Below are 15,957 nucleotides of genomic sequence, written 5' to 3' on the forward strand. Positions count from 1 at the left end.
GTGAAGAAAGAATAATTACATTTTTACAACTAAAATGGTGTTTTAACCCCAAGTTTTTAATCGTTCTAAGTGATAATTGGAAAAAATGGACCTCAGTTTATTGTAAAAAATTCTCCTGATTGCGCCAATACCCTTCATGTAATTGGAAAATACTTTTCAGGCACAGTACAAAAGCTCAGAACGGAAGGCGTGCCATATTATAGTTTGACGGCACCATGACCCATTGGGAGAGCACCTGCGGTGCCAGAACAACAGAAACTCCCCATAAGTGACCCCATTTAACAAACTACACCTCTCAATGAATTCATCTAGGGGTGCAGTGATCATATTGACACCACAGGCGTCTCAATGAATTTTATAACATGGAGCAGTGAAGGAAAAAAAATCATTTGACGACCAAAATTTAGTTTTAGCCCCGGATTTTACATTTTCACAAGGGAAATCCAAAACCAAAATTTGTCCCTCAATTTATGCTGAATGTAGAAGCACCCCATATGTGACTTTACAGTACTGCTTAGGCCTCTTTCACACTTCCGTTTTTTTACAATCAGTCACAATCCGTCAAAATGTTGAAAAGACGGATCCTGTGCTGATTGTCAAAAACGGATGCAATGGTTCCGTTTTTCTGACGGATCCGTTGAAGCAGGTGGTGCCTGAATTTAAAGAAACAAAAGTCGAGAGAGAGAGTTTTCACCTGAATGGAAAATTCTTCCAGGCATGCTCAATTTAAAATAACGGAGTCCGTCACTGCTTTTGACGGTCCGTCATTGGGCGATTTTCCAGCGTACACAAAAAACGTTTGTATGTGCCAGTTGTCTCTGCCCGATGTACAGCGATTTTATGATGGATCCAGTGCACGACGGATGAAACGGAAGGCCATCCGTCACAATCCGTCGCTAATACAAGTCTAAGAGAAAAAAACGGATCCAGCAGAAACATTAGATGGATCCGTTTTTATCATGACGGATTTTGATGGGAACAAAAAAACAGAAGTGTGAAACAGGCCTTAGTCGTATGGTGAGACTCGGGAGGAACGAAGTGCTATTTGCCTCCTGAAGCCCAGATTTTCCTACAATAGTTTGTGGACCCCACATGCAGAGCCCTTAAGTGTTAGAAGAGCAGAATCACCCCTCAAATGACACCACTTTGGAAATTATACCCCTTTGGGAATTTATCTACAGGTGTAGTGATGATTTTGACTCCATGAGTGTTTTCCAGAAACAAGCAGCAGTGGTTGTTGCCAAGTGAAAATTGCAAACTGCCATTGTAGTGCCCAGTACGTTGTAGTGCCCAGTGCGGTTTACTGCCTAGCTCATGCTTTTGGGACACGCACCTGTAAATTAGGCGGGCTCTTATTGCTACAGAAAGGCCAAATATGATGCTAAAAGTGGTTTAGGCACACTGAGGCTCAAAAGGGAGAGTTGCATTTGGATTTGGGAGTGCAGAGTTTGCTGAATTTCTTTTGGGGGGGGGGGTTGAGGAGCCATTTCGCTTTTCTAGAGCCTTTGTACTACCAGTAATGTGGAAGCCCCCTATATTTCCATTGACAGATGATGGACCTGAGTGTTGGCTTTTTTTGTGGATTGATTTGAAGCTTTTCTTGGGAACATTTTACATAACATTTAGGTTCTCATTTATCCTGTGCCTTACACTGACCACTAACACTGGGGTGTCCGTCTAAATCTCTGAGTGACATTATTCAGATGAAACCCCAGAGGGGTCCATTCATTATAATGAAGCAGAAGAGTTACTCTGGGCTCTGTCTGGTCTCTGTTCAGAGGTGTTCTTTTCAGAAGTGCACAAAACTGTGGTCGATCGTGCTTTATGCATGCCTAAAAAGACGGACATCGCTGGATAATAGGCCAGACGGCGTCAACAGTGCTTCCATGTGCCTCATTATAGGGAATCTTCCGCCAGGAGTTCCGTCTGAATCACGTATTTCAGAGATTTACATGGAAACCCCAGTGTAAGTTCTCAGCATGGAGCACAGGATAAACGTGAGCCGAGCTTTGCTGCGATCTTTGTGAGGCAGAATGAACAAAAATCACCAGCAGGTGAAGAATTGGTTTTATTTGTTTTTTACGCAATTCCTTGTGTGATATAAGTGAATAGGCGACTTCATTATTCGAGTTGGTGTGATTACAGCGGTACCAGATTTATATGGGTTTTTTCTCTGTTTGGCTACTGTCACACACTAAAAAACTCTTTTTATTGCAAAAAGTAGTTTTTTCATCATCATATTTTGAGAGGTATAATTTTTCCATATTTTAGCAGACAGTCATATGAGTGTTTGTTTTTTGTGGGATGAGTTAACCTTTTTATTGGTACTATTTTTGGACATATGAAATTTTTTGATTGCTTTCTATTTCAATTTTTGAGAGGCAGAATGAACTAAATAGAAATTTATTGGTACAATATATCGTTTTTATTATTATTTTACGAGTTGTTTTTCTTTATATTTAGTTATAGACAAAAACTCGTTTTTACTTTTTTTGTGTTTATGGTGTTTACTGATCGGGTAAATTTTTATATTTTCATAGATCGGACTTTTCTGGACTTTATTTTTAATGAAGGAAAATGGTCATGATTTGAACTTATCTTTTTTTCCATATTTTTTAAACTGGCTAATCAAATGATCCGTTTTCCATAGACTTCAATGTTACAAAAAGGATCCATCTTATTTCAATTCATATGGAAATCCATAGCGGAAGATTGGACTTGTAGAAGCACCACCTGTGCGCGAAACGGCCCTCGTTCTTCCATTTCCCCGCATATCTCTCCTTACAGGAAACAGTGAGTGCAGCCTTTCTATATTTTTTCATGTTAGTGATCTTTTAACCCCAGATCTCCCAGGAGGACTGGGTTTTTATGTATGTATACTACTTGTTGTTGGCTGCTGCACCACAAGCATCAATAGTTTCCTATACAGCTGTTATTTGCTTTTAAAACAGTTCATCCAGTGCCTACATATATCTCACCTGTTCGGAATCGTTAGACGATCACTACATATTGTGAATCGCAGATCTTCCATTTAGCCTGTTTGTTTGTGTCCTATATTAAATGAATTTGGCTTCCTTTGGTGCTGAAGAGCTTAATGACCCTTTCTATGCTGGTCAGAAATATGCAGCTCCATTTCAGCTGCTTCTGATCTGGTCATTACTTCTCCCTGTAAAACCTGGCCAGACCTTCTCTTCCTTGTCAGTGAAAGCTTTGTTTCCTAGCTCCTTGGAGACGCTGTGTTGAATTGGAGATCACTGTTGCTACCGGAGATTGTTGCGTCCATGCTTTCCTCATTGTCCTGTTCCCATTTGGTTGGTATATTCCTATCCTTCTCTATATACCTCTCTACCTTTGGTGTTTATGCAGCGCCCCAGAGTCCTGGTCATTGCAGTACTGTTGCTCCGCCGCTAAGGGGAGTGATAGTACGTCTGATGGCACTGAAGGAGTTCACCTGACCAGGTATCACAGGCACCAATACACTTCACAGTCTGGCCTCCAGGGGGAGCTAAGGGTGCTATGTATTAGGCCACTCCTCACAGTCTGGTAAAACTGGGGGTTAGATAGGAAGTTAGTCAGAAGCTGACTGGGTTGGAACCAGGCAACATCCTGTGGCAGAGGGTGTTGCAGGGGAAGATTCAGGGGGGTCCCTGTCAGGGGTGGGATCCTGACACAGGCCTAGCGATCAGAAGGAACGTTACGGGACCGCGCCTGCACTTCATTGCGGCGGTACCCCAAGAAAGGACAAGAAGCGAGATTTATTGTGAAGAGTGAGAAACGAGATCAACGCAACAAGGAGATAACGCCAGTAGGAGTCGTGCTGTAAGACCGAGGCAACATCCTACTGAGGCGTGTAGCCGGAACGCTGAGGAAGTATTGAGCTCCAAGCCTTACTTCAAACCAACGGCAGGACAGTCAGTTATAGGCGGGCTGTCTCACCTAAATCACCTAAACAAACATAGGGGGCAACAGTGGGAGAGGGGCGACTCTAGGGTCCCGGAAGAACTCCAGGCCTACCCGTCATACGGGTGCGTCCTAGCCATATCATCTGGGGGACGGAGAAGAACATCAGAATCAGTTGTGAGGGAACATCAGAAACAGACACCACAGTTGTGAGGACTATCCCGTGGTGCTCAGCAGGGAAGGACTACAACACACAAGCGCTAGAAGGAAGGCACAGATTTCCACCTGCAAAGGGAACTCTGGAGGTGCCATTGGACCGGCCGGTCTCAGACAGCCTTGTTAACCGTACTCTGGACTGAGGATCCTGAAGCCTTTAGTAAAGAGGTAAAGAGACTGCAACCTTGTGTCCTCGTTATTCATCGCACCCTGCACCACACACCATCACTCTCAACTTCTACTGGGCACCCCTCAGCAGGGTCACGGACCGGGTCTAGCCACCGTGACAATCCCAGAACCGAGACAGAGAGGCCCGGTACCGGGTACCCCTCGGCCCTGCGACTGTGGGGGCGCTCCAATTATATGTTTGCTGCTTTCTGCTATCCCTGTCTGTCTTATGTGTTGATAACCTAGCATTTCTGTCCCAGGCCTCCTGGGGAAGGAGATAGCTTAGGAAATAACAGAAGAACAGTAAGGCTGATGGCCCAATTCTCCTAACCTTTAGAGGCACTTGTAGGAGCAGGGATAGTTAGGGCCTCAGTTCAGGGCCCCTTTCCCTAATCAAGAACAGTCGCAGCGTGACAGTGGGATATAGTTTGTGTCTGAGTTTATTCTACATTCAGTAGCCATACACATTATATAAATGCATCTTACAAACTACAATGCAAAATTGTCAATGTGGGTGACCTGTCTGCAAAGTTGACCCCAAATTCTCCAGAATATAATATGAGATAGCAAGCAATTGTTATTGACCTGTGTGATCTAAAACTAGATTTTGGCTTTTCATGATAAGTGGCAAATAATTAATTAATTACATGGTGAAATTAAGAGTCTGTTCACCATGTGTGCACTGTGCTGTATGGTGCTCCGTCAGATGACGAAGCAACGATTTCATGTATCTCAATAATACGACAAGGAGCACAGCACAAAAAAACAAATCAGCGGAGACTTGCATGATAAGTGCTTAGTCTGCCTACTTGATAAACACTTGCATGTAGATATGTGGTCACACATAAGATTCAATATATGGAAAGTTTTGTACTTACTGCATTGATCCCACTGAGCTGCTGTCCAATGTTAGTCACAATGATGGTTATCAGTTGCCATTTCACTGACTGATCGAAGAACAGCTCCAGAATCTTTTTCTGTTTTTCACCTTTTAAAGCACGTGATTCTTTTTGGATATCTTCCATTTCCAATTGAAAGTTGTGCGACCCATAAAATGATTTCAGTGCTGGTTGAATAAAATAAGATGCACATGTAGTTAAATGTTACTAAAATCAAGAAAATAAATAAATCCCAAAGGTTCACCTATAAATTGCAAAATAAACTTAAGTATGTGGTCGCCACTCATGATTCCTATATATCATTTTGGCTCTGTAATGGTTGCATTCTGGCTAGTACTGTTCTGAGGCTTCTTTTACTAACAGAAGGACTATTGCTGTTTGTTTATAGGGTAATCTGTGGATAGTACTGTTCCAAGGCAGTGTGATGGCCGTCCTCAATCCTGGCTATGAATGGTCTGAAACTGTACTTTGGGCACTGATCACTTTTCTAGGACAATATGGATGGCTGTATGCTGGGAGCATTGGTCTGCTCTGGAGTCCTTGTAATTGGAACTTTTTTCAGGGTGTTGTAACTAGCATTGTGCTGGTATATGGATACAGGGGGCACTCTGGTTACTGTTTTGATGCAATGTAGTAGTCTATGTCCTGTGGGGACTGGACACAGCCTGGCACTGTGACTGGATTTGATCACACTGAATTGTGAGCCATTGTAGATACCACTGGTCTGGAGAATTGTGTCTGGCTCAGCTTTGAGAACAATGTGGTTAGCTGCATGGCTTGGCAATGTGAATGAGGAACCATGACATCTTAGTAATGATAATGGATACTTCCCTAACCCCAGATCTCTAAACATTTCTAGCAACAATGGTAGATGACTGTACTGTGTGTAGATGATGCAGGTGTAAACGGGGTACTGAATCATTTTTCTTTGGGATGATAACTATATTGCTTTTCTTAACAAATGTATTCTTTTATGGGAAAAAGGAGTGAAATTACCTGCTTTAAGGTTATTTGGTTTCATGACTTACCCTTTTGACATCGATAATCATCTTTCTTTTCTATCAGAAGGTATCTGGGACTTTCAGGGAACCATGGTAGTGTCAATAGCTGTATAAGAGCCGGAATGGCACAAGAGGACAGCAGTAAAGACCAGGAGTTTTCACCACCTAGCACCTCTCTATGAGACAGAACAATACATATGTGACTATTCAGACTGTCAGACACAAAAAAACAAACCTGCATAAATAGGTATACAATATTTCACTTAAATACATATTAGATGGCCAGTATTTTATGCACCTTAGATGTAAATGTAAGAAAATAAAAAATATATTATTATTATATGGCCTATCACTAGGATATTCTATTTAAAGGAAATCCATCAGCAGGATTTCACACCCCAAACTATTCATACAACCATGTAGCTCTTTTAAAGACAAGTTTACCAATACCTTTATGCAGCGCCCCAGAGTCCTGGTCGTTGCAGTACTGACGCTCCGCCGCTAAGGGGAGTGATGGTACGTCTGATGGCATTTAAGGAGTTCACCTGACCAGGTATCACAGACACCAATACACTTCACAGTCTGGCCTCCAGGGGGAGCAAAGGGTACTATGTATTAGGCCACTCCTCACAATCTGGTAAAACTGGGGGTTGGATAGGAAGTTAGAGAGAAGCTGACTGGGTTGGAACCAGGCAACATCCTGTGGCAGAGGGTGTTGCGGGGAAAGATTCAGGGGGGTCCCTGTCAGGGATCGGATCCTGACAGAGGCCTAGCGAACAAGACAGAGCGTTAAGGAACCGCGCCTGCACTACATTGCGGCGGTATCTCAAGAAAGGACAAGAAGCGAGGTTTATTGTGGAGAGTGAGAAACGGGATCACAGCAAAAAGGAGATAACACCAGTAGGAGTCGTGCCGTAAGATCGAGGCAACATCCTACTGAGGTGCGTAGCCGGTGGCCGGAACGCCGAGGAAGTATTGGGCTCCAAGCATTACTTCAAACCAACGGCAGGACAGTTAATTATAGGTTGGCTGTCTCACCTAAATCACCTAAGCAGACATAGGGGGCAATTGTGGGAGAGGGGCGACACTAGGGTCCCGGAAGAACTCCAGGCCTACCCGTCATATGGGTGCGTCCTAGCCATATCATCTGGGGGACGGAGAAGAACATCAGAACAGATATAAGTTGTGAGAAAGAACATCAGAAACAGACACAACAGTTGTGAGGACTATCCCGTGGTGCTCAGCAGGGAAGTACTACAACACACAGGCGCTAGAAGGTAGGCACAGATTTCCACCTGCAAAGGGAACTCTGGAGGTGCCTTCGGACTGGCCGGTCTCAGCCAGCCCTGTTAACAGTACTCTGGATTGAGGATCCTGAAGCCTTCAGTAAAGAGGTAAAGAGACTGCAACCCTGTGTCCTCGTTATTCACTGCGACCTACACCACGCACCATTATCTCATCTTTCATTGGACGCCCCTTAGCAGGGTCACGGACCGGGTCTAGCCACCGTGACAACCCCAAGACCGAGACAGAGAGGCCAGGTACCGAGTACCCCACGGCCATGCGTCTGGGGGTGCTCCAAACTTGGCGACACGAACAGGATCTACTTAAGCCTGAAGAATCAGGTCATGTGTGCCTTGGAACTGTGTCTGAATTGTGCTTGAACTGCGATTTATTGCAAAGACTGTGGATTGCCACTTGCCGCCAAAAGTTCCCGCCAAAACCGCCGCCATTACAGTGCTAAGAAGAGTGCAGGAGAAGAAGAAGGGCGTGGAAGTGGGCGTAGACAAGCTGAAGAGCGCGAAAGACAATGGCCGCCCAGTCTAAATATTTCTGTACCTTGAGGACGTGTCCGTCAGCAGACAAGATCCGCCTCCTGATTCTCAATGGTGGGCGGAGGCAGAGAAAACGAAACCGCCCACGAAGGAGAGAGCGGGAAAAGGACGAAGAAGAAGTCAGCCACGTGGAGGACGCCATGGCGAGCCACCCGGAGCCAGAGTGTGGGGTCGGAGCAGAGGACTCCCCCAGCTACCCAGAGGGGCACCGTAACCAGGCCTCCACCGCTGATGCTGATTTCCTGCAGGCCGGAGTGGAAGAGCTCAGCCACCAACTCCGGCGGACGCCGCTGAGCACTGAGGCCGGGTGGAAGAGGATCTTCATCGGGAGCCTCACCAGACGCCTGTTGGCAGCCTCATCTGGTCCGGAGCAGGAAAGAAGTTCCAGCGCTCCGAAGCCAGAAAGCAAGGCCCTGCCGGAAAGCAAGATGCTGCGAACAGAGATGACAAAGTCACAGCACAAGGCCCCGCAACCAGCGTTCCAGACCCCAGCGGAGACAGAGCAGACCAGCACCGGAGGGACCGCATCTGAAGCAGGTATGAGGAACGACCCTGCCCTGATGACCGACACCACCCCAGCGACTGCTAGTGCCACAGCTGCTGATCCCGTTCCAGTGACTGATCTTGTAGCAGCCACTATCTCTGCTGCAGCAAATGCTCATACTCAAGTTACGCAGACCTCCATCGCTGCACATGACTTAACCGTACATGAAAGACTGATTAACGGCGTTTATCCAGCACTGGGTGCAACCATGGACTTCACCCTTCCCGGGCCAAGAGGGGTTAAGTGCCAGGTGCAGCCCTGGAAGCCATCCAACTAAACCTCGGAACCACGAGTATGTAAATAGTTAACTGTTGTTTCCCTGCTTTTTGCTGCTAACACCCGACCAGGGTTATTCTTAAAGGGATCCCTTTGTCTACCCGGGATCCCTATTGCTTTTTATTTTTGCTTTTGTTTTTATTTTTGCTTTTTGTTCACCCATGTTACAAAGACTACCAAATCATGGACGGTGAATGGTTCACAAACTGCATTGTAAATAGTTTGCACCTTATTAAGGGTGCCCCCTACTGGTTTTACAAGAAAAAGGGACTCTTTTCGATGAAACTGTTCCTGGAAACAGTACAGGAGTTCCTGCCGTACACGGACTTGCGACTTGAGAAGTTGCGCTACCTCAAAGAGACTTGGTTCTCTCTTAAAGGGGATGTTCACCAGTTGCATTTAATGTATAATGTTGCCTTAAAAGAAAGAGAATAGTAATAATGTTTTACATAGGAGTATTATGTAGTTAGCTAGACAGTTATAGAAAATGTTTGATAATGTTGTTAAAGATTGAGGACAGGAAGTAAACCCGTAGGGGTTGGTTGGTGAGTCCTCCTAGGAGCCATAGAGAGATGGCTCAGTGATCCTGTACTAAGAGAAGAGGCAGTAGGCCTGGGCAGATAGACAGGCGGTCCTGCATATGAAAAATCAGAGAGTGAAAAAGAAGATGTTGCACTTAGAAGAGAAAAATAAAGAAAAAGTTAATTTATATTTTAGAGTTTTATAATAAGCCTTTAGTGGATCCAGCTTATACGTCCTTAAAGGCAAAGTTAAATTATTGTTCAGAATTTGCACTTAGTAGAATACCCGGCTGGGTAATAGAAGTTATTTATAGTATGTTATTTAAAATATTTAACCATGTTTTGTTTGTAACGTTCAAGAGTCCTCACCTCCCATAAAGGGAAGCACTGTTATTATTACTTATTACTTGTTTATTGCATTTCAAAATTTGTATGTCTTTTGCTGACATGTATTGTTGTTTTCTTCCAAGTCTGGGAGTACTGGATTTAACCGGGGGGGAGTGCAGCGCCCCAGAGTCCTGGTCGTTGCAGTACTGACGCTCCGCCGCTAAGGGGAGTGATGGTACGTCTGATGGCACTTAAGGAGTTCACCTGACCAGGTATCACAGACACCAATACACTTCACAGTCTGGCCTCCAGGGGGAGCAAAGGGTACTATGTATTAGGCCATTCCTCACAATCTGGTAAAACTGGGGGTTGGATAGGAAGTTAGAGAGAAGCTGACTGGGTTGGAACCAGGCAACATCCTGTGGCAGAGGGTGTTGCGGGGAAATATTCAGGGGGGTCCCTGTCAGGGGTGGGATCCTGACAGAGGCCTAGCGAACAAAAAGAAGCGTTAAGGAACCGCGCCTGCACTACATTGCAGCGGTATCTCAAGAAAGGACAAGAAGCGAGGTTTATTGTGGAGAGTGAGAAACGGGATCACAGCAAAAAGGAGATAACACCAGTAGGAGTCATGCCGTAAGATCGAGGCAACATCCTACTGAGGCGCGTAGCCGGTGGCCGGAACGCCGAGGAAGTATTGGGCTCCAAGCATTACTTCAAACCAACGGCAGGACAGTTAATTATAGGTTGGCTGTCTCACCTAAATCACCTAAGCAGACATTGGGGGAAATTGTGAGAGAGGGGCGACACTAGGGTCCCGGAAGAACTCCAGGTCTACCCGTCATACGGGTGCGTCCTAGCCATATCATCTGGGGGACGGAGAAGAACATCAGAACAGATATAAGTTGTGAGAAAGAACATCAGAAACAGACACAACAGTTGTGAGGACTATCCCGTGGTGCTCAGCAGGGAAGTACTACAACACACAGGCGCTAGAAGGTAGGCACAGATTTCCACCTGCAAAGGGAACTCTGGAGGTGCCTTCGGACCGGCCGGTCTCAGCCAGCCCTGTTAACAGTACTCTGGATTGAGGATCCTGAAGCCTTCAGTAAAGAGGTAAAGAGACTGCAACCCTGTGTCCTCGTTATTCACCGCGACCTACACCACGCACCATTATCTCATCTTTCATTGGACGCCCCTTAGCAGGGTCACGGACCGGGTCTAGCCACCGTGACAACCCCAAGACTGAGACAGAGAGGCCCGGTACCGAGTACCCCACGGCCCTGCGTCTGGGGGCGCTCCATTTACATGACCAGTCCATTCCTCCATTACTGAGTAATCAGCACTTTAATTGATATGCAAATAATTCTGAAAGACTATTATAAATCTGAAGCCTTCACTCCAGATCTACCATCACTCCAGCCCTTTTCCCCTCCCAGCATCGCCTCCTACTGCTTCCCTGAGGATTCCTTTGCCTGTAGTCACACAGCAAAGAGGCTATCGGTCAAGCCTGACTAGAGTAATATTCCTGAAGAGGCACACGAAGGGGCCTGCCATCAATAAGATGCACCTAAATGACGCTTCTTATTCTCGCAGGGCCATTATCAAGACTGGCGTACAATTGAGTATGTTTTCTATCTGTGAAAACTACATACCGTATTTTTCAGACTATAAGACGCACCGGACTATAAGGCGCACCCAGGTTTTAGAGGTGGAAAATAGGGAAAAAAATATTTGAAGCAAAAAAATGTGGTAAAATATTTAATAACATACTTTTATATGTGGTGTTATTATATACAATAGTATGTTATTATGTTGGAAGCTGTGGGACCAGTGTGGTGCCTGTGAAGTACTATATGAAGATGCTGGAGGGTGAGTATAAGGATGGGGGCACAGGGCTTATATTGAAAGCACCACTCCAGCACTGCAAAATAACACTGGAGTGCTGCTTTAAAAGCCCATGGGAGAACTATAACTCCCAGCATGTCCTTCAGATCCTATGACATGCTGAGGGTTATAGTTCACTAAAGGAGTGGCAGAGTGCTTTATTGTGTTTTGGAAAGACTAACCTCTTAATTGTGGCAGCCAGCCACACTGTGGTGAGGTAAAAGCATCCCATGGCTGCACACACAGAGCCCTCCCTCTTGTTGCCTTTCCACATCACAGGTAATGGAAGCCAGCAGATTCTAGTGTTGGAGTCTGCAGGACCTGTGATGATGTCAAGAAGAGGGAGGGCTCTGTTCTGCCATGTGATGCTCCAGCCCGCCCACTTCTGACATCATCACAGGTCCTCCTTGTGCACACTGCACAGCATTCAGCTCCAGCCCAGGTAGGTATGCAGCGATCTCCTCTCCCCCGGACCCTGCTGCTGCCTCCTCCTACCCCAGACACACGGATCTCCCCAGCTGCTGCAGGAATCAGCGCTGAGGAAACCATGTGTTTCCCTGCTTAAGTGCAGTATTCATTTGCTGCTCCGGCTCACTGCTCAGCTGATAGGTGGGCGGGGAGTAGCTAATGAATATTCACTGCACTTAATCATCGGGACCACATGGTTTCCCCAGCGCTGATTCCCAGCAGTGGGGACATTTTTTTGCCTCCTGAAGTGGGATAACAGTGTGATCCCACTCGCTGCTGCCCCCCTCCCCACATGCTACATCCCTACCATAAGACGCACCCACACTTTCCTCCCAAATTTGGAGGAAAAAAAGTGCGTCTTATGGTCAGAAAAATACGGTAAATTAAATGATCTCTGTTATAATGTTTTTTCTTTAATCTAGCTTCTTGAGACCCATGAGATGCCACATTCTTGAGTATTCTGGACTATTGGATATCAAAGTAAAAAGTTTTGCTACATCTGATTTGGTATACGAATGATAAGTAACCATTTTATTGAATGCAAAATGTGGCATTAAGCCTTGAGCTTTAGCTAAGCATCTCCGTAATCTTCTGTAATGTTAGACAGTCCATACCGTAAGCCGACAATCTGCCCTGTCAAGATCCCAGTAGTCAAGAAGATATTAATGCCAACAGATGTAAGGCCCCTTATTCTCCTGGGAGCTATTTCTCCCAGATATAACGGTTGTACACACATCCCGACACCTAGAAAAGAAAGCAAGCAATATTCTTTAAATCTCTGTATAGCATTACATGGCATTGATTAAAAAACAATGAAAGAATAAATTGAGTCTCCCAGAGGTGCCTCTTACTCTGGGGCTAGAGCTTCAATGGTAGATTTAGGTCATCACGGGTATGTAGCAGCTCTTCCAGTCATTACCATAAATGCTGTCCATGGCACATCCCCAGCCCTGCACAAGAGCACTTTATACCAGTCATAAACTGGTCCTTGGTGCAGAAATTCTAGGTTCAAGCTATGCCAGCACCAATGAGATTCGGCCCTGACAATCATCAAAATCTTCCCTATTATGTCTGTATATTTTTAAAGGGGCACAGTCAACTCTTTCACCAGGAAAATCATATTTATGCATTGCTTTCCATTGTTAGAACCTGGCAATCAGTATAGAAATGACTGTACATGTCCATGGCTGATTTTTTATAATTCATAAAACAGAGGTTTAAATATTTAAAAAATAAGATTCCTGACATACCACAGATGAACTGTCACTTGCAAGCAACGGGTTAAGATTCAGCTAGCATTTGAATGGAGAAAAGAGTCAACACATTGCTTTCACATATCAGGGTCTATTAATATTTCAGACCACCACCTCCATTCATTAACAGCAACATTTGCATTTTTATCCTTAAAAAGCGTAGTTCAGCAGATTTAAGGTAATAAATTAATAATGACAGTAAGGTGACATTGATGTTCTTTCTTTACTTTCACTTCTTTATTTTTATCTAATCTAAACATATATATTTTTTAATGCAAAATTCATAGAATTGCGGTTTTTAAGTTTTCATAGACGTGTAGGCTACATTTGATCATTTACATACAGGTGTAATACACCAGGGCCGGACTGGCCATCAGGCAGTTCTGGCAAATGCCAGAAGGGCCGATGGCAGTAGTGGGCCGCTCGAGTGTGCCGCTGTCGGCACACTCCCCACGCTGTCGCGGCACACTCCCGGCCCCGCATTCAACTATACCGGCGTCATAGACACCGGTACAGTTGAATGCAATGATGGAGGAGAGAGCGTCCGCTGACGCCCCCTCTCCCATCATTCCCCGCTCTGCCTGCCGCTGACACTGCGGGTGCGCGATGACGTCATATCATCGCGCACCTGCTGTGTGACCGGGCGGGCAGACTGCATCTGCTGAGACCGGAGCAGCGCGGGGCACGAGGAGAGAGGTGAGTAGTGTGTTTGTTTGTTTTTTTATCAATGATTGATGACTGGATTGTGGAGCTGGGGAGGGCTGCCTGCCTGCATGCATTACATTCTGTGGGGGCTGCCTGCCTGCATTACATTCTGTGGGGGCTGCCTGCCTGCATTACATTCTATGGGGGCTGCCTGCATGCATTACATTCTACGGGGGCTGCCTGCCTGCATTACATTCTATGGGGCCTGCCTGCATGCATTACATTCTATGGGGCCTGCCTGCATGCATTACATTCTGTGGGGGCTGCCTGCCTGCATTACATTCTATGGGGGCTGCCTGCATTACATTCTATGGGGGCTGCCTGCATTACATTCTATGGGGGCTGTGATGCATTATATTGTATGGTGGCTGCCTGCATTACATTCTATGGGGGCTGGCTGCATTCCATTCCATGGGCCTGTGCTGCATTATATTCTATGGGGCTGGCTGCATTCCATTCCATGGGCCTGTGCTGCATTATATTCTATGGGGCTGGCTGCATTCCATTCTATGGGCCTGTGCTGCATTATATTCTATGGGGCTGGCTGCATTACATTCTATGGGGGCTGTGCTGCATTATATTGTATGGTGGCTGCCTGCATTACATTCTATGGGGGCTGGCTGCATTCCATTCCATGGGCCTGTGCTGCATTATATTCTATGGGGCTGGCTGCATTACATTGTATGGTGGCTGTGCTGCATTATATTGTATGGGGCTGTGCTGCATTATATTGTATGGGGCTGTGCTGCATTATATTCTATGGGGCTGTGCTGCATTATATTCTATGGGGCTGTGCTGCATTATATTCTATGGGGCTGTGCTGTATTACATTCTATGGGGCTGTGCTGCATTATATTCTATGGGGCAGTGCTGTATTACATTCTATGGGGCTGTGCTGCATTAAATTCTATGGGGCTGGCTGCATTACATTCTATGGGGGCTGTGCTGTATTACATTCTATGGGGACTGTGCTGCATTAAATTCTATGGGGCTGTTCTGTATTACATTCTATGGGGCTGGCTGCATTACATTCTATGGGGGCTGTGCTGCATTACATTCTATGGGGGCTGTGCTGCATTACATTCTATGGGGGCTGTGCTGCATTACATTCTATGGGGGCTGTTTTGTATTACATTCTATGGGGGCTGTGTTGTATTACATTCTATGGGGGCTGTGCTGTATTATAGTCTATGGGGGCTGCGCTGTATTACATTCTATGGGGACTAAGCTGTAATGCTGGATACAGCTGTAATTATGTTATATAGTCGTGTTACACTCCCCTCACTTCTTGTAGCCTACAAGTGTACAAAGATATTATACAGTCACCATGCGACAAGTGGGCCTGTGTGACTTCAAATGCCAGGGCTGAATTTTAGTCCCAGTCCGGCCCTGTAATACACTATACCATTTCATTAAAAAGCCTCAAAATCTCATCGGTCCCATAATTAAAATCTAACTCCACTTACAACCTATAAATTCCCATATGAATACAGTAGGTAGCATATTGTCCTCAATGTGTCTATGGGGTAAAGCTTCTCTTTATGGAGAGCACCAAGGTGGCGTAGGGAGACTTATAGGCCATGCAATGCTCCCCTGGGAATTTTAGAGTGATATTGACTTTTAGGATTCCTACGTCCAATAGGTGTCAGTAGAAGTTCTGCTCTCTTCCTCTGTGAAAAAGCTATTTACATATTTATTTGCTTATAAGTCTCCCTGTGTCAGTTTGGTGCTATTCACAAGGAGAAACTTTACACTGTAGACCTCTGTCAAAAGCTTCTTAACCAGCCAACCAGTTTTCCTGGTTTGCACTGATGAGGAGCGAAACTGTGCAACATGTGTCTGCAAATGGAGATTCTGGTTTGGCTTTATACACTAGGTCATGTGGAAAGGCCCTTTAAAGAGTCAAAATTGGCTTTTCAGTTTGCTATTTGCAGTAGGTGGTGTAAGGAACCTGGCTCCC

The 15,957-nt window shown here is 45.4% G+C and overlaps 1 protein-coding gene across 2 annotated transcripts in view; it reads right to left on the reverse strand.

Annotated features, from left to right (window-relative positions):
- Positions 1–15,957, reverse strand: part of LOC143815641 (solute carrier family 2, facilitated glucose transporter member 11-like) — a 145,048-nt gene that overhangs the window by 65,303 nt on the left and 63,788 nt on the right. For both annotated transcript variants that reach the window (XM_077295100.1, XM_077295090.1), the window contains exons 5-7: positions 12,654–12,783; positions 6,212–6,360; positions 5,163–5,350 (exon numbers count right to left, since the gene is read on the reverse strand). In XM_077295100.1, coding sequence (XP_077151215.1) covers positions 5,163–5,350; positions 6,212–6,360; positions 12,654–12,783 — 467 coding nt within the window. The remainder of the gene's footprint in view (positions 1–5,162; positions 5,351–6,211; positions 6,361–12,653; positions 12,784–15,957) is intronic.

Source organism: Ranitomeya variabilis, chromosome 1 (genome assembly GCF_051348905.1).
Source record: "Ranitomeya variabilis isolate aRanVar5 chromosome 1, aRanVar5.hap1, whole genome shotgun sequence".
Classification (NCBI taxonomy): Eukaryota; Metazoa; Chordata; class Amphibia; order Anura; family Dendrobatidae; genus Ranitomeya; species Ranitomeya variabilis.